This window comes from Bacillus rossius, chromosome 14 (genome assembly GCF_032445375.1).
Source record: "Bacillus rossius redtenbacheri isolate Brsri chromosome 14, Brsri_v3, whole genome shotgun sequence".
NCBI lineage: Eukaryota > Metazoa > Arthropoda > Insecta > Phasmatodea > Bacillidae > Bacillus > Bacillus rossius.
This window is the reverse complement of record NC_086341.1, coordinates 44886126-44909814: the sequence shown is the minus strand read 5'-3', so window position 1 is coordinate 44909814 and position 23689 is coordinate 44886126. Positions and strand designations below refer to the sequence as shown.

At 41.9% G+C, this 23689-nt stretch overlaps 1 protein-coding gene across 4 annotated transcripts in view; it reads left to right on the top strand.

Moving 5' to 3' along the window:
• LOC134538845 (fibronectin type-III domain-containing protein 3A) overlaps positions 1–23689 on the top strand; it is a 416513-nt gene that overhangs the window by 376904 nt on the left and 15920 nt on the right. For all 4 annotated transcript variants that reach the window (XM_063380387.1, XM_063380388.1, XM_063380389.1 and 1 more), the window contains 6 exons: positions 9937–10070; positions 11585–11760; positions 13527–13874; positions 15058–15304; positions 19244–19448; positions 22266–22484. In XM_063380387.1, coding sequence (XP_063236457.1) covers positions 9937–10070; positions 11585–11760; positions 13527–13874; positions 15058–15304; positions 19244–19448; positions 22266–22484 — 1329 coding nt within the window. The remainder of the gene's footprint in view (positions 1–9936; positions 10071–11584; positions 11761–13526; positions 13875–15057; positions 15305–19243; positions 19449–22265; positions 22485–23689) is intronic.

The window sequence follows — 23689 nt, the reverse complement described above, 5'->3', positions numbered from 1 at the left end:
TCATTGCATGCACGTAGGCCAAAATACGAGCAGTGTACAGCATACAAGCACCGCATCCAGATATGACATGTCTGTTAACCTCACGTGCAAAATTCTCGCAAAACCACCCCCCTTCCCTAGCATATTTCCACGGTCACCAATTGCCAATCCAACAGATTTGCGCTCCTGAAGCACCCCATAACTAATTTTAATCTCATCATTGTTATTAAGTACTTAGATTCATTTTCGTAATGACAGTATCATATAATTTTCTAAATTACCTCAAATTTTTGTATCGACTATGCCCTAAAATTAGTGATAGAAAATCTATTTCCTTTCATATTGTTATTACTGATAGAAAATTTGAGTCAAATAATATCACGCACCCCACGTTTTTGGTTATACAGAGTTGTGGTGATTTATTTAGCTGTTGGACAAAAAAACTTGAATGAAATAATTTTTTTTAAATTTTTAGTTCATTCAACAACAAAAAAACTTTTTTTTTTTTTTTTTTTTTTAACTATAAGTTTATTATATTGTCACGTGCACCTAGCCGGTGCCACCGCCATTTCAGTCACGATCCACCTTCAGAGGGGGGGGGGGCGAGAATCGTAGCTCTTTACATAGAAACAACTCGCTTGGCATCAACTAGTCTTAACTTCATAAAATACTTTACTGTACCTAGGATCATAGGTTCGTCATCCCGTACAGGATGTCTGGTGAGAGCTGAACTAAGGAGATTTTGCAAAATAACATAATACTTAATTAAAATTATTTTATTCTTAAAGTCAAATACTCAACATCATTTTAAAGAACATTTAAATAGCGGGATTACAATTTAAAACAATAATCTCTTTACTTCCTTAACGATTGAACGACCTTACAAGAGAGAGAATGAGAGAACTTCACTAAACACTTCCCTAGTCCTTCCGAATACCTCAAATCATAATTAATACTTAAAATTAAAACAAAGATAAGTCCATACTCACATTTTCCGAAAAGCCTTTCTTGATCGATTACTTTAAAAAAATAACGTAGGGGCCTCTCCTGCCCTTGAAATCCCGAACGAACATTACATTTTAAAAACTATGACGCGTGACCCCTGACGAGGGCCATAGCCTCCGCCCGAAAGCTTGACGACTACATTATGACCTAACTTAAATTAAACGACTCGTGGCCTCTGGCGTCGACCATAGCTTCCGCCCGAAAGCTTGAATTCCTACATCACGAACGAACTAACAACTCGTGACCACAGGTGAGACGCATAGCCTCCGCCTGAGTGAGCCTGAATTCCTACATCACGAACGAACTAACAACTCGTGACCACAGGTGAGACGCATAGCCTCCGCCTGAGTGAGCCTGAATTCCTACATCACGAACGAACTAACAACTCGTGACCACAGGTGAGACGCATAGCCTCCGCCTGAGTGAGCCCCGAGTCACCACTCACTTGCGCTTAAATTCGCGCGCCCTGCCGCGCCTACCATAACAAAAGCTCGTTATTGAAGTCAAATTTACTAAACAACTAACTAGAACATCTGGGAAGACTACCCCCCCTCTACCCCAATGTGCAGGCCACACCGCGCGGCTTGTTACGACAGCGCGCCCCAGTAACTGCGGCCCGTGGCTGCGCCAGCGCGCGGCCAAACAAACAAACAAAATTCTGCAAGCCCGCAGCGCGCCGCGCCGGCCCCGTGCCCCAATTACATGGTCACGCCACTTGCGCTGACGAGTGAACAGAGCAGCCAGCCCAGAGTCCCGTCAGTAAAGTCCCTAAATTTGATTTCAACAACCCTGCAAAATTTCAACCCGCGACATAACCCTCCCCTCACAGAGCTCGAGCCCCATCGAGCTACCTCAAAATTACAAATTGTCTTTTTCCATTAAACCATAACTATAAATTCCTCATTTCACAAAAATAATAATTTTCTTAGTTCCTTGCTGTCTGAACATACATCTAGATTCTGCATAAGATTTATTTTAAAACAACAAGTATTCATAAAATTAAATGTAAAACTTTTATCTGGTTTGTTCTCACAGGAACCTTCAGAGGCTCGAGTTCTCAATTCTAAAAAAATTGTTCTGTTAGTGAAGCTCTCTTTACAAATTAAATTACTGTTCTTAGTTTCTCAGTATTCGTTAAACAATGTGCAAATTCTTGATAATTATTATTATTTTTTTTTTTTCGGTTTCCGTTTATTACCATACTACTTTCGTTCTTCAAAAAAAATTAAGTGTCCTTACAGTGTTTCAATTAATTAAACTCTTATCTCGTGAAGGTTGGTGCAACTCCTCGAAGTCAGTGTTGTCGAGAAGAGTAGCTCCCTGGGCTGGCCATCAGCAAACACCACTCAACTCCAACAGCTACTGGACTGGCTTCCAGGGCAGCTCACAACTTCTCCCCACATCTGCTTCGGAGTTGTGCCATCCTCATCACGAACAGATTACAATTCTGAAACATCATCAACAGGCATTACCATCACGCCTGACAAATACAAAACTAACTACTAAACTGCAATCGATGGGCAAGGATGCAAACACACAAAAAAATAAAATTAATTAATTCAACTGCTAACATAAAGTATCCCACCCTTAGCATAATCTAATCAGGCAAATAATTTGATAGGAAAAACTTAAGGAAGGGAAACATGACCTCCAATGATTTTCCATAACTCTTGAGTCTTGATCTTCTCTATACAGCAAATAGTCCCCACGAAGTAACTGGGTTGAAGGTCAGTTCACATGACCCACCCATAACCTCTTCTACTCTTCTTTTCTTCTGGGGGCAACCACAATGCCCACCAATCTCTCTCCATGGTGCCGAACCAGCTATCCCATGAGAGTAAACAACGTAGTCAATAGAAGCGCAGAGGGGAAACACCAATCTCTGGCTTGTCGAGTCATAAAACTGATTTATCTTCTTCTTCTTCTTCTTCTGAGTAAAACATCTGATTAATCTTGCTACTATTCTTCCCAACAATAAAAAAAAAAGTTCATCAGGTATCTTCATGAAAAAACATTCTAACTAATACTAAGTCTTCTTTTTCTTCTTTTTTTTTCTTCTGTTAGATGTAATAGAAGGCCATGTTAGGGAGGTTATAGGGAAAAAGAGTGGCCAATTCCCACCCCATCACCCACCTAGATCATGACTAATTAACTTTTAAACTTTCTATTTGAAACAAATAAAAAAAAAAACATTTTTTTTTATTCAAACTTTTAAACTATAATTACTTTTACTTCATAACCTCAAAAGCTAATCAATAATTCTAAATGAAATTGTGATTTACTGCATCCTTGTTCCATCCGATCTGTTTGTTTATAACCTTTCTTGTAAAGTATAAAATTTTCAAACATTACTAATTCAAAAAAAAATTAAATTCTGGTGTCCTTTGAGTTACAATTAACTTTACTATTTCTTAGCTTGAAATAATTTAAGTTTTCAAAACTATTTCATTGTCTAATTCACAACACCTAAAAATCAACTCAAAACAACAAATCATCAAAATCAATAAGATCATCTGACCTACCTATCAGTACGGTGAACTTGAACTGTTCGTACACATTTATAATAAGCTATTGTATTGAAATTCCAACCTAAATAAGGTTTTAAAAAAAACTACTAATCCCTCTGTAAATTAAGAAAATTAACTTTAAAAATTAAACTTAAGGTATTAGTTCTTTTTGACAGCTACCACAACTCACTAGTTCCATTACATTACTATAACCTAAAAAGTTCTGTAAATAATGTTTATAACAAAAAAAAACTCCAGTTACTGTCTTCCATAAAAAAAAATAAAACTTTACATGACCTTATTAATCTCCACTTGTAAGTCCATGGCTGCCAGCTTTCTCTTCTCTTGAATCTTCAGTCTTGGCTCTTGTTTCAGTGATCTTGTATCTTGTCTCTCGAACTCTTGTCATCTTGTAAACTGGACTGCTGCTCAGCTCATCTTAAGGAATCTGTAACAGTTTCAAAAATACATGTTAATTTAAATTACATAATTCCTGTTCTTTGGTCCTAAAAAAAAAATTGTATTATTAGTACACATTACCCTGAAACAACATTATTATTCATTGTTTATTACTTAAAAAAAATGCTTTACCATAAAATCCTTTTTTGTTCTTTTCATTAGGCCTATTTATTTTCCTTCTTCTTAATTAAATTCTGCTTCAAATGTTAATCCTAACTTAAGACCTACCATCTATTTATTATTCATTACCTACATTATTTATGTTACCCTAAAATTCCCATAAGTTTCTAATACTTCCTATCAAAGACATTCTCTCTAAAAAAAAATTTACTTGTGACTCTTAACTTAACAAACTTAAAAAAAACTTTTACACTAGACTTAACTTATTATTCATTCTTAGTTACTAAATTTCTATATGTAAACTTTAGTACTTACAAACAAAAACTGCCTATTTCTCTCTACCTCTTAATCTCTTTCAATTATTACAATAATAATGTTACCTTGCATCTTTAAACTTTCTTCTTTTCAATTAAATTAGACATCTCATAACAATAAAAATTCTGCCTATACTCTTCTTATGGGTGTACAAACCAACAACAAAATTTCAAATTCTCAAGTTTCCTTATATTTAAATTATGCAATACAAATAACCTCTGTGGTGCCTGTACCCTTTTAGGCCTACCACCTTCTCCTCTCACAGCATGACAACTCTTATTCCTCGGGGTCTGTATTCACTGTTACAAATCAAATATCTCAAAAAAATTAAAAACAAATTTATTATTTTAAGAAAACAAAAATTTACATTGAATTTACTATGGAGCCTGGAAATCTTAATGTCTCACAGCAGCTAACATGACTAAATCCCATGGAACCCCAGGTTTACATAACCTGTGCCCAAAAATTTAAGCATACCAGGCTTTCCCTGCACTGGTTTTACAGCATCACACACTATTTAGGGCCCCTGATCTGCCATCAGTCCCAAGGAGTTTTCCCACAACCCCTCTCTACACAAGCGCCTACCGCATTCCTCTCAATTGGCTATCGGTTTTACGGCATTCTTTTGGGATCCGACCATCAAGTTAGGGCTAATCGAACACTAAACCTCCATACTTCCAAACTAATGTAAATCAATTAAATTTTCTCTGTAATTTCTTAAAATCCAAATAAAAATTATTCAAACATGCCCAAGAAACTTTCAAAAAAAAATTCATAATCTTATCTTCAAACCCTTAAAATAAAAATAAATAGATTACTCTGTTTTCTCCTTAATAACTGTAAACTGTCAACAAATATTATGTCGTAAATTTAACTATGCTTACTGACTCTAAATCATAAAATCTCATTCGTCCTAATTAATAAACAACCAATTTCCTTGAAATCTCACTGTATCTCTCACACTCAAACTTCACTGGCTGAATATCTCAATAAATTCAAAAACAATTATCTACACTCTTAAAGAAATTCCTCCCCAATTATTCAAACTTCTTCACCTTATTTTATTTCATTACTTAAAACACCTTACTCAAAAAAATTAATTAATTCCCTTCCATTATTATTTGACCAGAAAAAACTTTCTCATTAATTAATTTATTAAAATTCAATTTCACATTAGGCAAGTACACTAACTCTCTACAGCAATGTTTCTCATTTCCCTCCTTCCTAACTGAATCCAATCTTACTTAACCTCCAGGGAATTTACCTCACAAAATAACCAAATTCACTGTAGTGCCTATCTGCTATAGGCCCACTACACAACAAGGGATTCTAACCCCACCAACAAACTTCATTGAAATGGTACCCTATCCCATACAGGATAGCCACTTCGGTACTACCATGGGGAACTCCTGCCCCAAACTACTCACAACTCTCAGGGGTTCTCCTGACCCTTAATTCCGTAGTCAGCCCATCTCCTATGGTCTGCGCTACAATTCCCTTTCTTCCCAGGGACACAACGCCTCACCTTAGGGTCCCTCGCCCTAATGAAAACATTAATTTTGTCTCTCTGTTCTTTTGGAGTAAATTCCCTCTACACACAAAATCTAGCCTTCCCAGTTTTCTCAATGCTTATCGATTTTATAGTGTACCTCCTTAATAATGTTTACAAATCCCAAAAAAATATTTTTAAAACCGAGGTAGAATTTAACTAACAAAAACATAAACAACTTACAACGAAACACTTCTAGCCTATACATCATACACTTCTTAAATTAAATTACTTACATACTGAAAGTTCCTCTTCTCCTAAAACACACTTAAATTTAAATTTATTTAACCAATAGTCTATTTTCTTATCGCTAAGTTACCGTACAGCTGATCAAAACAAGGTCACGGCCGTCCACGTCTCTGTACGTGCTCGTGACGTCACCGAATTCCATCAGGTGCGCCAACCCTCGCTTGCGGTTCCTCCGTTCTCCGCTAGGTCTCAGCACCTCCCCGTCACGTGTTCACTCTGCCACGTCCACTGACGTGTCGTTCTGAAACAACTCTCAACATTTTTCTAATTAAAACAAAACATCACTATAAATTCTATAACTCTCTTTTACATAAACTCTCGTTTTCTTTTTAATTCCTTTCTAACGTTTATCCTTCCCTCGACTGATTTAATTCGTACGTCTCGTCTCCTACGCGCACGACAACAAAACAAACTTCACTTGAAAATAATTCCTATTTACGACAAAAAATTTTTATTTTAAATTATAATTCTCTTAACCTACAATCTTAAATTAACTTTAATAAAACTAAACCACTTGCATTATCTTTAATAAGCATTTAACTTATAACGTATTCTCCTCACGTAATAATCCCCGATATAAATCTACAATAAATTCAACGACTTAAAACAACTTATCACTATAAACTTTATCCTTACAAGTATCCTCAAATAAACATCTGTTACGTCAAAAAAAAAATCTCAAAGACTTCCTCCACTATAGACTAAAATTCCGTAATCCTCTCCTCAAGTAAACTCTTAATAACCTGCTATCAGAAGCTGAAACTAACTTAATAATAAACATAAAAATCTACCTCTCTCTCTCTCCAGAAATAGAACCTATCCGGCGAACTCTACCATTTCTGTCACGTGCACCTAGCCGGTGCCACCGCCATTTCAGTCACGATCCACCTTCAGAGGGGGGGGGGGGCGAGAATCGTAGCTCTTTACATAGAAACAACTCGCTTGGCATCAACTAGTCTTAACTTCATAAAATACTTTACTGTACCTAGGATCATAGGTTCGTCATCCCGTACAGGATGTCTGGTGAGAGCTGAACTAAGGAGATTTTGCAAAATAACATAATACTTAATTAAAATTATTTTATTCTTAAAGTCAAATACTCAACATCATTTTAAAGAACATTTAAATAGCGGGATTACAATTTAAAACAATAATCTCTTTACTTCCTTAACGATTGAACGACCTTACAAGAGAGAGAATGAGAGAACTTCACTAAACACTTCCCTAGTCCTTCCGAATACCTCAAATCATAATTAATACTTAAAATTAAAACAAAGATAAGTCCATACTCACATTTTCCGAAAAGCCTTTCTTGATCGATTACTTTAAAAAAATAACGTAGGGGCCTCTCCTGCCCTTGAAATCCCGAACGAACATTACATTTTAAAAACTATGACGCGTGACCCCTGACGAGGGCCATAGCCTCCGCCCGAAAGCTTGACGACTACATTATGACCTAACTTAAATTAAACGACTCGTGGCCTCTGGCGTCGACCATAGCTTCCGCCCGAAAGCTTGAATTCCTACATCACGAACGAACTAACAACTCGTGACCACAGGTGAGACGCATAGCCTCCGCCTGAGTGAGCCTGAATTCCTACATCACGAACGAACTAACAACTCGTGACCACAGGTGAGACGCATAGCCTCCGCCTGAGTGAGCCTGAATTCCTACATCACGAACGAACTAACAACTCGTGACCACAGGTGAGACGCATAGCCTCCGCCTGAGTGAGCCCCGAGTCACCACTCACTTGCGCTTAAATTCGCGCGCCCTGCCGCGCCTACCATAACAAAAGCTCGTTATTGAAGTCAAATTTACTAAACAACTAACTAGAACATCTGGGAAGACTACCCCCCCTCTACCCCAATGTGCAGGCCACACCGCGCGGCTTGTTACGACAGCGCGCCCCAGTAACTGCGGCCCGTGGCTGCGCCAGCGCGCGGCCAAACAAACAAACAAAATTCTGCAAGCCCGCAGCGCGCCGCGCCGGCCCCGTGCCCCAATTACATGGTCACGCCACTTGCGCTGACGAGTGAACAGAGCAGCCAGCCCAGAGTCCCGTCAGTAAAGTCCCTAAATTTGATTTCAACAACCCTGCAAAATTTCAACCCGCGACAATATCTGGACACATATATCTCTAGAATACCACAGGGTGGAACTGGAAATTCTCTAGGGCACACACTTTGAGTGAGAACCACTGGGTCAGACAAATGTGTGTCCTGTGTTGTTAATCCATTAGCGATGCCGTGGATATTGCATTTGGGTTCAGTCTGCATGGCAGTGCTGGTGTACCAGTATTTCTGAGCCGGGTTGTATTCTTCTGAAATGTTGAGGCTGAATTCTGTCTAGGATGGTGCCTGGAGAGTGGTACTGCAAGAAATATTTATATGTGAATAGTCCCAAGATTTTTGTTCAGGTTGAAACAGCTTTGTCATGAAATTGAAGAATCTGTACGTGCGTTGTGACTATGGCTGTGTAAGGAGATTGTGCCAAAATTTTAATTTATTATTTTTTATGGGAAAATGTTTTGGTGTGTAAAAATTAATAAAAGAACTAGAGAATTTAAGGGAAAAAGAGTCTGAAATTAAAAAAAAATTGCATGTGAAGCAGTAAATTTATAGATTTCCATAACAGTTTTTGTGGTACTGTTATGTATAAAGTGACACTTATTATTTCTCATGTGCTATAAAAAAGGAAAATGATAAGCAGGATGTCTAGAGTCATGAAAATTACGAGTTTGTAAGGAAACTGGAGGATTGGTAACGAAAGTCTGGAAATAAACAGTGATGGTCCTGGAAGTTACTAAATTTAAATTTCTAGCAGTCTCATTTTATAACTTGCATTTTATTTTTTTTTTATATAAATTTATGTTTGCATATTAAATATAAATAGTCCAATTAAATCATGTGGAAAATTTCTCTGAAAAAGTTTCTAACGTAGAGACAGGTATTTTCCTTTGAATAGTATATCTATTTCGAATTAGATTTAGTTATGTTAAATTTACGTATTATACATGTGAAAAAAAAGTATTAAAAAAAAAATTGGTTGTCTGTAAAGTCTGTTTACGGACGATAGTTTAACGTGACGTCATAACAAAACATTGATGAAATGATGATTGCATACTTTTATGAATAAAATTGAATCATTTTTATTGAATTATCACTATTTTGTATGTATACAAAGAAGGAGTGAAATGAAATCAACAATTTAATTGATAAATTTAGTTTTATTTGCACTCATTAATTCAAATATGTTTATTACTTTAATGAAGAGATTATTTTAACAATAACTTTTGTACATGTTTGCTATTTAACTTCTTCCAATCTGTGTTATTCTGTTAAGGATAGGACGATGATAAAAAAAATAGGAAACGAATGGGAGTGTTTCAAGTTTAATGTGCCCCGAAAAAGTCAAATGGATGGTTGTTCCAATTTAGTGGAAGAGAGATAGATGTGGCGCAAGCGTACAATGAGTGTAACGGGACAATGTGCGTTACGGGACACTCTTTCGTGCGTGCAGACGGCGTTCATCGATTTATTAGACGTCACGTCAATAATATTTGTATTAAAAGTCTTGAGAAACTTCTGAAATCTGAGCACAAGGTATTTGTAGCCATTAAGAGTAATTATTTTTGTGTGTGGTTACAAGTGCGACAGGATAGATCGGTGTTAAACGAGAGGAGTTGCAGCCACAGTGTTGACGAAGAGGTGCCATGCAGGGGGGTTGACGGGGGTTGACGGGGGTTGCAGAGATGGTGAACGGCCTGCGCCGCGGCAAGGAGCGGGGGGCGGACGAGGGGGAGGAGGGCAGCAGCCTGCAGGACGAGGAGGAGGACGAGGCCCAGCTCGTGGCGGAGATGCTGTCCACCGTCAAGCCGCCCCTGGTGAGTCCCCTCCGCGGCCCCCGCCGTGCGAGACCGCACGTAGCAGTCGCCTCCGCGGTGCTCTTTGGAAGACTGTATGTCGCAGTCGCTACCATTGTGCTTTCAGCGAGACCTCACATTGCAGTAGCCTCCGCGGTGCTCTTTGGAAGGCTGTATGTCGCAGTCGCTACCATTGTGCTTTTCATGGTCCCTAAACATAGGATCCTTCGTCAGCTCATACGTTCACACTAACTTACATTTACGACTAGCCGATAACTCATGGCTTTGCTCTCGGGCAGTTTCGGGGTATCGCTGATATTGTACCGTTTTAAGAAAAGTAGGTTTAACAAAAGCAATTGATGCAATAAACTTTCAGGTTTAAAAAAATACTTAATCCATAACAAAATGATCTACTAAAAATTAAAAAAAAAAAGGCTTACACGTGACCACTTTATAAAATATCATTGAATAAAATATTTTACTCACCTGACAGTTTATTGTATCAATTAGTTTCGTAAAAATGTTAGTAATTAGCATATTTTTCCTAAAATGGTACAATATCAGCAACAGCTTGAAATTTCACGAGCAAAGCTGTGGTCGTGAAGCTGGTTTCGTAAAGGTTCCAAAACTTTCTAGATCATTCCGTCATGTTCGTACATCTTTGGCACCCACAGGTACATTTCGCTACTCAGTGAGTCTATTGTAAAACATGGTAAAACATTGTCGGGCTTCTCATGAGTAACCTATTTGTGAAGAAGAGATTTTTACCACCCACTTCCACCTATGCACAGATAAAATTCTCTTATTACGGTATCATTGGGAGACCAATGGTATCTACCACCCTAACCACTGATTGGGATGGGGGGGGGGGGGATGGGGCAGTCGATGGTTTTGTTAAAATGCGTTTGCAAATACAAACTTGATTTTCATCTATGTTTATTGGTTACAGATATTACTTGTTTTATGGACACAATAACTGCCATAATTTTGCATAAATTACTTCCAGACTGATACACAAAATATTGTGATGGAAAATGTCAGTTTAGTTCATTAATGAGCAAAATCTAACTAAAGCGGTAGAATTGGAGAAGGGCTGTGAAAAAATGAAAAATCTCTATCACTTTGTGTCAAAAATATTGCATCCATTTGAAGATTTTATGCCTTTAAGAGTATTACCAAAAACTTATGTTGGAATGGTCTTTTTGATAATGTTCAACCATAGCTCGAATGGTTTAGCAGAAATATATGTGTATAAGAGAAATGTAACTCGTATCATGAAGTAGACAGAAGCATTGCGTTTAAACCTAACACATTTTAGTTTCTGTGATCAATTTAAGCGTTCTGATGTGTATGCCCTAAAATCCTTTAAAATGTCACCTTGTCGGCTGATTATTTGAAATGCATGCGGTGTGCGATGTATGTGTGTGTATTTGTGTGGGATTGGAGCCGCTCGGAATGCCTGCAAGTGTGAAGTGACCGGGAGAACGGGACTCGCAAGGGCGCGCGGACTGGAGGTGGGGCGTGCGTGCCGGCAGGTGGCGGAGCTGGGATCGCGCACGGCGCTGCTGCAGTGGGGCCCGCCCGCGCTCGAGACCAAGCACCAGGAGCTGATGGTGTCGGAGTGCGACCTGCGCTACGAGGTGCTGCTCAGCGACAAGGGCAAGGAGGGCCGCTACAAGTCCATCTACAACGGCGTCGCCCTCTCCTGCAGGTGGGTGCGTCTGTTCCCGCTCTACTCGGACTACACATACCGATGAACCAATAGCTGCCGTTGCAAAGATTATACCTAATGACGACACCTGGCTCTCTGACCCCTGTCGTGACGAGAGCGCCGGCCAGGGAGTGGACGGGTTCTCACCTTGTAGCTTACAACAGGGGGCCAGGACAACAGCGATCCTTCGAGCTGTCGGCCGCTCCAGACGCCACTTAGTTCCGTCTGTGTCGTTAAGGCACTGGCTGCTGAACGGCGAACCACTCACGAGTGGCTAGTGGTGAATTGCGGAGCAGCGCTCAGACGCGTCCATCGCGGATGAGAGGCGAGCTACGACCAGGGGGGTGACAGTAGATAGGACGTACTGAATCCTTAAAAAATTGGATCATACCATGTTTCATCAACATCGGGAAAAATAGATTACAAGTTTTGATCTCTTTAGTTTATTACATGTCCAGTTGTTATTAATTTGTGTTAATCTAAGTTGCTGTTACAGTACTAGAAATTACTTATATTCTAATTATAAATAGTTTTAAATTAATTTAAGTTAATTTTAGTGAAAGTAGGCCTATACATTTGGCTGTAATTTTTTCGTTGTTAAGTTGCAAAGAAATGGTATGATCGCAAGGGTTTTGTTTACAAATTTAAGCGAACGATCATTAGGTACTATGGGAGTGGCGCCTCTCCCTTTACTTACTCTATGGTTACGACTGCCCCCCACGCACCGGCGCATGGCGAGCGGGTAGCAGGGGAGGGGGACACACAAGATGCGTGGGAGACTACGCGGTCCGGGTCAGATTGCACTGTCATTTATCACACCAGCCGCCGCGCTCGGGCGCGCTCACCCCTCAAAGCACCACTCAAACACGTTTTTACACTCATGCCCGGACCAGACGGCTATGGGCAACAGCGGGCCTAGGGACCAGGATAGACACGACAGCTGTCGTCACTAAATTACCAAATACTTCTTTTTTTTTACCTCCTTCATGTGAAATTCAAACCCAGGTGCAGGTGGGGAGGTAATCGGGGTTCAGGGCGTGGGTGGTCCCTGAGTTCACTTTGATTTGGATCAGCGTACTGTCGCCGGTCGACTAAAACTACTTTGATCCCTGTTGCTACAGCAATGATGATGGTTGTCGTATATCTGCATCGGGTCCCGCTGTAAATATACATGAGCTCAGACTGCAAATACTAGTAAACCAATAGCTGCAGTTGGAAAGATTATACCTGAATTACCAAATACTTCTGTTTTACCTCTTTCATGTGAAATTCAAACCCAGGTAAAATAATTAGAGTGTGTACTCCTGGATGACCAAAGAATCAGATATCTGTATAAATCAAAGGTAAGCCAATTTCAGAATTGCTCGTTACTCAATGCAGCTACCGATTGTGTGCGTTCGTCAAATGCATGGATTATTTGTACCGATTATCAAACAGCTAAGTAAAAGACAAACCATTATATGTTTTGCAAAAATCATGAAACAAAGTTTTTTTTTAAAACTACAAAAAAAATATATATATTTTTTTAAAATCAAAATAAGCTTCTCATATACTTGCTGATTAATTGGAGTGTTCCCTCCCTTTGCGTTAAGTCGTGACTGTGCGATTGGACTTTGCTGTGTCGGAACTCGGACGTACAAAGTGCGATATGAGATTTTAAGACCTCGGCAATGTGACAGCTGCATGTGCTGTTAGCGTGCAGCCTTCGCTGTGACTCGCAGCGTGGGGGCGGGAGCTGACGGGCGGCGGCGTGGCGGTGTCCCCAGGATCCAGGACCTGCGGCCCGGCACGGAGTACTCGGTGTGCGTGCAGGCGCACCTGGAGGAATTCCAGGGCGCGGCGTCGGAGCCGGCCACGTTCGCGACGGCGCCGTGCGAGCCGGACCCCCCGCAGCCGCCCAAGGTGGCGCAGCGTGGGCGCACCAGCCTGCAGCTGCGCTGGAACGCCCCCGTGGACAACGGCTCGCCCATCGCCCAGTACGTGCTGGAGTGCGACGACGGGGGCGGCTGGGCCGAGGCCCACCGCACCAAGGGCAAGCAGCACAACCTGACCAAGCTGCGGCCCGGCGCCTGCTACAAGTTCCGCCTGGCTGCCGTCAACCAATGCGGCCGCAGGTGTGTCTCCGTCGCTGTTCTTCGAGCGTGTTGATGAGAGTACATAGATGTCAGTGGTGTGTTTTAAAACGTGCTGTTAAACATACACCATTGCTAGAGTTCACTGTGTGTTTCAGAGAATACCTTAATAATGAACAAAAGATGAATGCACCAACATACACACACAGTAAACCAAGTCACAATCAGACAATGTCGAGTGTTAACTGCAGAGACAACACAGAGAAATCTGTGGAAGGAATAATTCGGAACAATTTCACAGCACAGATAAACCCAGTGAGCTAGTGACAAGAAGACAACCACCTTGGCAAACAGTGGAACCACCTTAGCAAACAGAGGAACCCAACGATGATTGAAAGATAACCTGGACAACACGACAATACTGCGACGCACATGCAAACCCAGCGATGTAATTAAACAAACATTCTGACAACACAGTGATGACGAGACAAACAACGTAACAGCTGTGACATTTCGGGAACTGATTTCTATTCCCGTCATCGGACACAAGCAGACATGTTGGGTTCGCTTGTGCATCACTCTGTTGTCGTTGAGCTGTCCGGGTTATCTGCTTTGCGTTTCTCTGCTTTTCTCTGCGTTGTACAGGTTTCTTTTTTTTTGTATTTACTATTCTAGTCGCAAACTGTTTCATCGGGTTAGTCCATGCTTTGATGTCGTTGTAATCGTTCCACGGAATTCTCTGTGGTGTCAATGCATTTTGATATTTTACATCAGTTAATTTTGGCATGGTTTTCTGTGTGTGTGTGTTTGCATGTTCATCTTTTGTTTTCTTGACGACACGCAGTGTAAAGGTAAATTAGCGATGGCTAGAGACCCGAAAATTTCGCGGATTCTTCTGGCCTCAGGATAAAATTCAAAGTTATAGGTGTGCTCGACCCATGTTTACTTTCCCATTGGTTGATTTCTTGGCGAGAACATTTTTATCCTTGTTATTTGGCACCACCTGATTCGCTTACTTCTCTCCTAGCCGGGCATCGTCGGCTCACGGTCGTAGAGGGATGTGTCCAAAACAACTGCGTGCCAATCACGAACACAGTGCGAGAGCGTGGAGGTTTGCATTCCAGCTCGCGACTAAATGAATCCGCGAAATTTCCGGGTCTCTAGCGATGGCTCGTGGCCAGCACGTTGTTTGAACCGACGCGTGGGGCGGTGTTGTTGCGGACAGTGCGTTCTCGGACGCGGTGCTGACCTCGACGGCGGGGCTGCCCCCCGAGATGCCCTCGCCGCCCGTGCTGAAGGAGGCGACGGTCACCAGCCTGCACCTGGCGTGGCAGAAGCGCCCCTCCGACGACGACTTCACGCTGCAGATGGACGACAAGGTGTCGGGCCACGGCTTCCTGCCCGTGTACAACGGCAAGGAGGCGCACTACCGCCACCACGGCCTCCACAGGCACTCGGAGTACAAGTTCAGGGTGAGTCCCGGAGCTATCTCCGGTCAGTAGCATTGCAACACCATCTGCCCTTTGTCAATGTTACACATCGTTTATATCAACAACAAACTATATTGGAAGATACATAAAATGATATTAATATATATAAAAAATTAAATAATATTCAATAAATAAATTATGTAATAAAATAAATAATATATCTAATACAACTAGTTGCAGTACCCGGCGTTGCCCCGGGCTAAACACACGGAGCTTTATTGTCTGAGATTTAAAGCAAACTGGATAGCGCTATATGACAGTGTGTTGGACATAGAGAAATGTCACACAATTTACTGTTTGTATGTCTATGACCTATGATTTTTTTTGTTTACCTGTGGCGATCGGTTATTTATTATTTATTATAAATTATTAATACCATTAATCAAAATAAAAACTATCCTATCTCTCAAGTTGGAAAAAATTACACATAAATGCCAATTTTCATCGAAATCGGTTGACTTGGTGAAGAGTTCACCTGAAATAAACATCAGGACACTAGATTTATTTATATTAAGATAAAATATATTAAAGGAATTATTTTATATCCAACCAATTATGGACCTGAGTTAGCAACAATTTTTAAATTGTATGAAAATACATATATGCAATTGTGATGCAGGCAATTAAAAAGTTCAAGGTATAAAAATTTCAATGCCCTGAGGGGCTCGCTTAGTCAGGGTGTATTTGGGTTAGTGAGGCGGGGTGATAGGTTTACCCTGTGCTGCTTTAAGGTAAATGTTATGGCACTTTTAAAACTTTCTAGTTTTATGAGGAGTTTAAATTTATTTAATTTGTATTTTTTTATGTGATTATTTTTTTTTTTTTGCAAATTTTCATTTTTTTGTTTCAAACCTTTCAGCCTGAAAGTTGTGTTTGTAACTAGGGCACTCTCGCTAGTTGTGGTTAGCTTTATTCTCTCAATTTCGTTAGTGCTGTTCACGGCATGAGGCGGCTCTAGACGTCACGTAAACCAATCATGCCGTCAGGTGTTTTTGCAGTTGTAAACTCTTTAACTATGTGTACAAGAGGTTTGTGGTGCAGTGGCGTGTATTAAATCTTAGCACTGCAAGTCTTTTGTGGTTTTCTGCGTTCGCTCTTGTTTGTATGAGTAACTGCAGACTGGCGTGTGGGATGCCAATAAGAGCGCACTTTATTAACATCTTATTGTTACACCGTGTCCAATGCTGAAGGCAGACTATGCGTAGGTATCAGTGGTAGGGGGATATGAGTCTCTTATTTCACATCAGAAAGTGAATACCCCCGATCACTAAATACTAATAATTTTATGGTTTCAGTGCATCATGTGCTAGTCGAAATGAGACTATTTTGGTTGAATAAGTATTAAGAAATATTACGTTTCATAATACACCCATTTCATCTGTTTTATTCGTAAAAGGACAGGCAAATATTCAGAACTAATGTTTTTGCCAGACTAGTTGCACTGTAGTCACTTTCTAGGAGTGAGTTTCCTGGGTTTCTACAGCTGGGTAACAAAACACGAAAGCGGTTTCAGATCTCACATTTTTTTTGAAATATTTCTTCCTGAAAGCCTGCAATAAATGAAGGGGCAAGTGGATGAAGGTGTTATGTTACAAAACTATTGTTTTGAGAAAAAGGCTCCCAAAGTAATTTGTTTGCTACTTGCTTATGTGTACATAGCACCTTTATCAACTCGTAACTATGTTATTTTTGAAGTTAGAGGGAAGTTGTCTTTACCATTACACAGAATGCATCATAACACCTTCATCCCTGGACTTAGTGCAATTTTTCAAAAAAATGTAACAGTACACCTTCATCCACTTACTTATTGTAAAATGTAAAACACAGCGAGGTGTTTGAAGCCGCAGGCAGGAAGTGTTGCTCGCGAGGTGCGCCGAGGGAGGCGTGAGCATGTCGGAGTGACGCTGAGCGGTGGTGGTGTCGGAGTGACGCTCGGCAGTGGTGGTGTTAGAGTGACGCTGAGCCGTGGTGGTGTCGGAGTGACGCTGAGCGGTGGTGGTGTCGGAGTGACACTGAGCGGTGGTGGTGTGGGAGTGACGCTGAGCGGTGGCGGTGTCGGAGTGATGCTGAGCGGTGGTGGTGTGGGAGTGACGCTGAGCGGTGGCGGTGTCGGAGTGACGCTGAGCGGTGGTGGTGTGGGAGTGACGCTGAGCGGTGGCGGTGTCGGAGTGACGCTGAGCGGTGGCGGTGTCAGAGTGACGCTGAGCGGTGGTGGTGTCGGAGTGACGCTGAGCGGTGGTGGTGTCGGAGTGACGCTGAGCGTTGGTGGTGTCGGAGTGATGCTGAGCGGTGGTGGTGACGCGAGCGGTGGTGGTGTGGGAGTGATGCTGAGCGGTGGTGGTGTCGGAGTGACGCTGAGCGGTGGTGGTGTCGTGTGATGCTGAGCGGTGGTGGTGTGGGAGTGATGCTGAGCGGTGGTGGTGTCGGAGTGACGCTGAGCGGTGGCAGTGTCGGAGTGACGCTGAGCGGTGGCGGTGGCGGAGTGACGCTGAGCGGTGGCGGTGTCGTAGTGACGCTGAGCGGTGGCAGTGTGACGCTGAGCGGTGGCGGTGGCGGTGTGACGCTGAGCGGTGGCGGTGTCGGAGTGACGCTGAGCGGTGGTGGTGTCGTGTGATGCTGAGCGGTGGCGGTGTCGGAGTGATGCTGAGCGGTGGTGGTGTCGGAGTGACGCTGAGCGGTGGCGGTGTCGGAGTGACGCTGAGCGGTGGCGGTGTCGGAGTGATGCTGAGCGGTGGTGGTGTCGGAGTGACGATGAGCGGTGGTGGTGTCGTGTGATGCTGAGCGGTGGTGGTGTGGGAGTGATGCTGAGCGGTGGTGGTGTGGGAGTGATGCTGAGCGGTGGTGGTGTTAGAGTGACGCTGAGCCGTGGTGGTGTCGGAGTGACGCTGAGCGGTGGTGGTGTGGGAGTGACGCTGAGCGGTGGCGGTGTCGGAGTGATGCTGAGCGGTGGTGGTGTGGGAGTGACGCTGAGCGGTGGTGGTGTCGGAGTGACGCTGAGCGGTGGTGGTGTGGGAGTGACGCTGAGCGGTGGCGGTGTCGGAGTGACGCTGAGCGGTGGCGGTGTCGGAGTGACGCTGAGTGGTGGTGGTGTCGGAGTGACGCTGAGCGGTGGTGGTGTCGGAGTGACGCTGAGCGGTGGTGGTGTCGGAGTGATGCTGAGCGGTGGTGGTGACGCTGAGCGGTGGTGGTGTGGGAGTGATGCTGAGCGGTAGTGGTGTCGGAGTGACGCTGAGCGGTGGTGGTGTGGGAGTGATGCTGAGCGGTGGTGGTGTCGGAGTGACGCTGAGCGGTGGCGGTGTCGGAGTGACGCTGAGCGGTGGCGGTGTCGGAGTGACGCTGAGCGGTGGCGGTGTCGGAGTGATGCTGAGCGGTGGCGGTGTGACGCTGAGCGGTGGCGGTGGCGGTGTGATGCTGAGCGGTGGTGGTGTCGGAGTGACGCTGAGCGGTGGTGGTGTCGTGTGATGCTGAGCGGTGGCGGTGTTGGAGTGATGCTGAGCGGTGGTGGTGTCGGAGTGACGCTGAGCGGTGGCGGTGTCGGAGTGACGCTGAGCGGTGGTGGTGTCGGAGTGACGCTGAGCGGTGGCGGTGTCGGAGTGATGCTGAGCGGTGGTGGTGTCGGAGTGACGCTGAGCGGTGGTGGTGTCGTGTGATGCTGAGCGGTGGTGGTGTGGGAGTGATGCTGAGCGGTGGTGGTGTCGGAGTGACGCTGAGCGGTGGTGGTGTCGGAGTGATGCTGAGCAGTGGTGGTGTCGGAGTGACGCTGAGTGGTGGTGGTGTCGTGTGATGCTGAGCGGTGGTGGTGTGGGAGTGATGCTGAGCGGTGGTGGTGTCGGAGTGACGCTGATCATCGTGGTGTCGGAGTGATGCTGAGCGGGGGTGGTGTGGAGTGACGCTGAGCGGCCGCGGTGTTGTGTCACGCAGCTGCGGGCGCACAACGAGGAGGGCTCCTCGCGCTGGTCCGACGAGGTGTGCTACCGCACGCTGCCTGACAAGCCGGCCACGCCATCCCGCCCCGGCGTCAAGGGGCGCGTCCACGCCTACAACTTCAAGATCAAGTGGGACCCGCCGTCCGACAAGGGGGGAGTCGACATTGCGGCCTACATCCTCGAGCTCGGCGGGAGCGGTGGTGAGTGCTCCACCACTCTCGCTGCTTTCCGAGGGGTCAAACCCCAGTTTTTCGAACCCGAGTCTCCCCCTCGAACCCCAGTCAAGGTCTCCCAAGGATTAAAAATCACATGAACGCACGTGACCACGTGCAGAACGCGTGCAAACAGACTCATTTGTAGAGACCCGAAAATTTGGCGGATTCATTTAGTCGTAAGCTAGAATGCAAACCTCCACACTCTCGCACTGTGTTCATGATTGGTACGCCGTTATCTGGACACGCCCCTCTACGACCGTGAGCCAACGATGCCCGGCTAGGAGAGAAGTAAGCGAATCAGCTAGTTTCAAATAACAAGAATAAAAATGTTCTCGCTATTGAAATCAACCAATGGGATAGTAAACATGGGTCGAGCAAACCTATAACTTTGAATTCTATCCTGAGGTCAGAAGAATCCGCGAAATTTCCGGGTCTCTACTCATTTGTTATTTATCCTGTGTGAGCCTTAACTATGTTATGTTATGTTGAATTTTATGAGGTTTGTAGAAATGATCACAGTTATGATGTAGGGTTATTATTTTCAAGATAGTTAAGGTGATATTTTCTGTTACTTAAAATTGTTACTACAAAATAAGCAGTGTCAAGTTTAAATGTATAATAAATAGTTTAATAAATTTAAAAAAAAATTATTTGATATGGATGGTGAGAAATAATGTAAAATTTTCCACCAAATTTTTACTCTTGTTTTTCACTCCACTTTAATGTTTTCAAAACAAGTTTTTTCACAGCTTTTAACTTATTTTAACATTATTCATATTCGTTTTGATCTGAAATACTAAACTATAAAATAACAGTATTCGTTTACTTAATAATATTTGACATTGCATACCTTTGAGTTTGTCGTATGCCAATGTGTTCACGGTTGAGGTTTTAAGTCGTTTGTGCGATATAAATATGCACCCATTTGTGTTGTTTTGGTGGGAATTTATAATCAAAAACATGAATAATGAAACAATAATTACGTTTTAAACATGCAACAAGGCAAAGTTTTTAAAGTGATAACGTCTTATAAATCAATGAACGCCGGCTGCACGCACGAAAAATGTCACATTCTGCCTGAGCCCTGCGTGCAAGAACCGGCCAACCACTGTGCGAGAAAATCTTCTATAATATCTAACAGGTTAAGGCGGGCTTTTTAACTAATTGTTCGTGATTATATTTAAACAAATTATTTAAATTAAATTTACAAAAACTGTAAATAATATTTGAAAATTAATAAGTATGCAATTTTTCATCAATGTTTTCTTATGATGTTATCACGTAAAATTATCGTCCGTAAACCGACTTTACAGACAACCCCCATTTTTTCTTTACTACTGTCTCGCTAAACAGTAGCGGAAAAATCCCATATAAGATTATAAACACAGCATATTTGTGATAGTTCAAGCTTGCAAACAAAATATTTATGTTCTTTTGTCACATGTACCAGTTGTGGAAAAAATAAATAAACCTCAACAACCATGGACTACACACCACAAAAAACTTACACTCTGTTGCTATTGCCATTAAAAGCCCAGGTTTTTATGGTTTTATACAAATGCAAATGTTATCATTAAAAACATTTAATTTAGGTTTTGTTCGTAATTTTAAAGTAAAACACGGGTTTCAATCAAGCACAGTTGCGTTGATAAACTACTTTAACAATTTGTGGTAAAACACTTTTTTGTTAAATAAAACAATAATACCATATTAATGAGAGTGAGGTAAAAACTGTAAATGAAGGATTCAGTATTCTTCTATTATGTTCCCTCCGTTAAGAAAAAGTTACAAAAAAAAAATTAAAAGTTAAACTAAATATGTTTGGAGCCAGTATTTCATGGTTTTAAATTTTGACCATATTCATTCTGAAATTATCTGTTTTTTTTTTTATTTGTTTCTTGCGTGAATAAAAAATTCATCAATTCTTAGTACATATCACATTTAATGTATCAAAACAAAATGTTATGTTTTTGGATAAAAAAAATCTAGGTATATTATCTTTAGCAGAAGGAAAAAAACATAGTATTTGTTTGATTGTGTGGTTTCATTTCTTTCTGGTGCTGACATGTTTTGAATTCAAATTTTATTTTCTGTCACTTTACTATTATAGCAATACACTATTTTATAAGTATCAAAATATTTAGAAGCCCAATATCCTTGTGATGTTTCTCTGTAGGTTTTTTAGCCACAGCTCTGTGGTATCAGATACTGACTGATTTTATTTACTACTAAACTGTTGGTTAAGTTTTTTTTTAACAAAACTTCTTAACATTTTGAAAATTTCCGCTATACTTAAGATTTTTTAAATGACAGCGTTAACTGAAGAATTTTTAATTGAAATTTACGTTATAATACACAAAATTAGGTGATTGAAGAGAAGGTTGTTGGGTTAGGTGTTTTTTCCCTGCAGTTTTGTTATGCGATGTATTGACTTTTATTTTAAATTTTCCGTTATACTTCAGATTTTTATATGAAAGCGTTAACTAAAGAATTTTTAATTGAAATTTACATTATAATACACAAAATTACGTGCTTCAAGTAAAGGTTGTTGGGTTAGGACGTTAGGTGTTTTTCCCTGCAGTTTAGTGTTATGCAATGTATTGACTTTTATTTTAAATTTTCCGTTATACTTAAGATTTTTAAATGAAAGCATTAACTAAAGAATTTTTGAATTGAAATTTACGTTATAATACACAAAATTAGGTGATTCAAGTGAAGGTTGTTGAGTTAGATATTTTTCCCTGCAGTTTAGTGTTATGCGATGTATTGCCTCTAGAGGGAGTGTCGGTGTGTGCCGCGCAGGTTTCAAGCCCGTGTACACGGGCCCCGACACGGAGTTCGTGTGCGACCGCCTGACCCCCGGCACGACGTACCAGCTGCGCGTGGCGTGCACGAGCGTGGGCGGCCGCAGCGACTACTCGGAGCCGTGCACGGTGACCACGGAGGCTGTCGCCCCGGGGCAGTGCGCCCCGCCCTGGGTCCAGGGCAAGCCCCGCGCCACCTCGCTCCTGCTCAAGTGGGGTGAGTCCTCATTGGACAATACAACAATACAATACAAGCTTCGACCTTTGAATATATATACTGTATAGAAGTCGCCAGCCCAGGTTAAAATTTCTAATACGGTTTGAGGTGGTTGGTTAATTCACCGCCGCAATCGCCACCATCTCTAGGGCATCGACTTGTGGTGGTCCCTAGCGGACAAGTGTCGAACTCTTCAAACACCCCTTCCCCACCCTCCCTCAAACACGCATTGTCCTCCACCCACCCTCTACCCCACCTCTCATCCCTACAGTTTTGTGACGCACAAACTCACGTTGAACGACCTTGAGCTGCAGTGAATGATTGGTGCGGGGTGCGGGGAATGACGGCGGGCGACAGTGCTGCGCTCTAACGTGCAAATAGCAACCTAAGACGATACAGGGCGTTACGACAGTGCCCTGCAGCGGTGAAGTTCCCAAGCTGCTCATCATACGCTCCTGAAAAACGTAGAGTAAATCCTATCCACTCGCGACTTCTATACAGTATATATATTCAAAGCTTCGACTCGGCGAATCAGTCAGTGCCCTTTGCTGTTCAGTTGTGATGCCTAGCTTTGAGTCTAATGTGGACCTTTACATCTGTCGCAGATCTCCAAAACATTGAAAGCCTTAGATTCACTCAAGTTTTGTATATATTTTGCGTGAATATAATTGGTTTCTTAAAAAAAAAAATCAAAAGGTGGAACCCCATTTGCTTTTATGGATGCTCAGTATTAATACTATGCATGGTTGTTTTATAAATTTTATTGAATGATGTTTTTTATAGTGGCCCGATTTGTTAATCACTTTATCAATTTAAACATTACAAACATAAAACAATTATATTTTTCCCTTTAATACTTTTTTTAAATAGTGTTAATAATATTGTGGCTGTTCTGTATTTAAGGTACAGTATAATTGATAACTTTTTTGTGGAAAAAAAAAAAGTTTAAATCTAACTTAAGTTCATGTGTTAGTGTTTTATGCTGTGACATATTTTAAAACATATAAATTGATAATGTAGATAACCGACTCACCGTTTAAAATTAAATATGTTTGTGTTGGCCCTGTGACACACCTTGTCTACTAGATTATTAATAGTGAAAATTTTGAAGGGAAAAAAAAAATTTACCTCCTTAAAAGATGTGTAATAATATAAGGTTTTTGGCATGGAAGTACAATTTACTTGTCTTCATTTAGGGTTACATT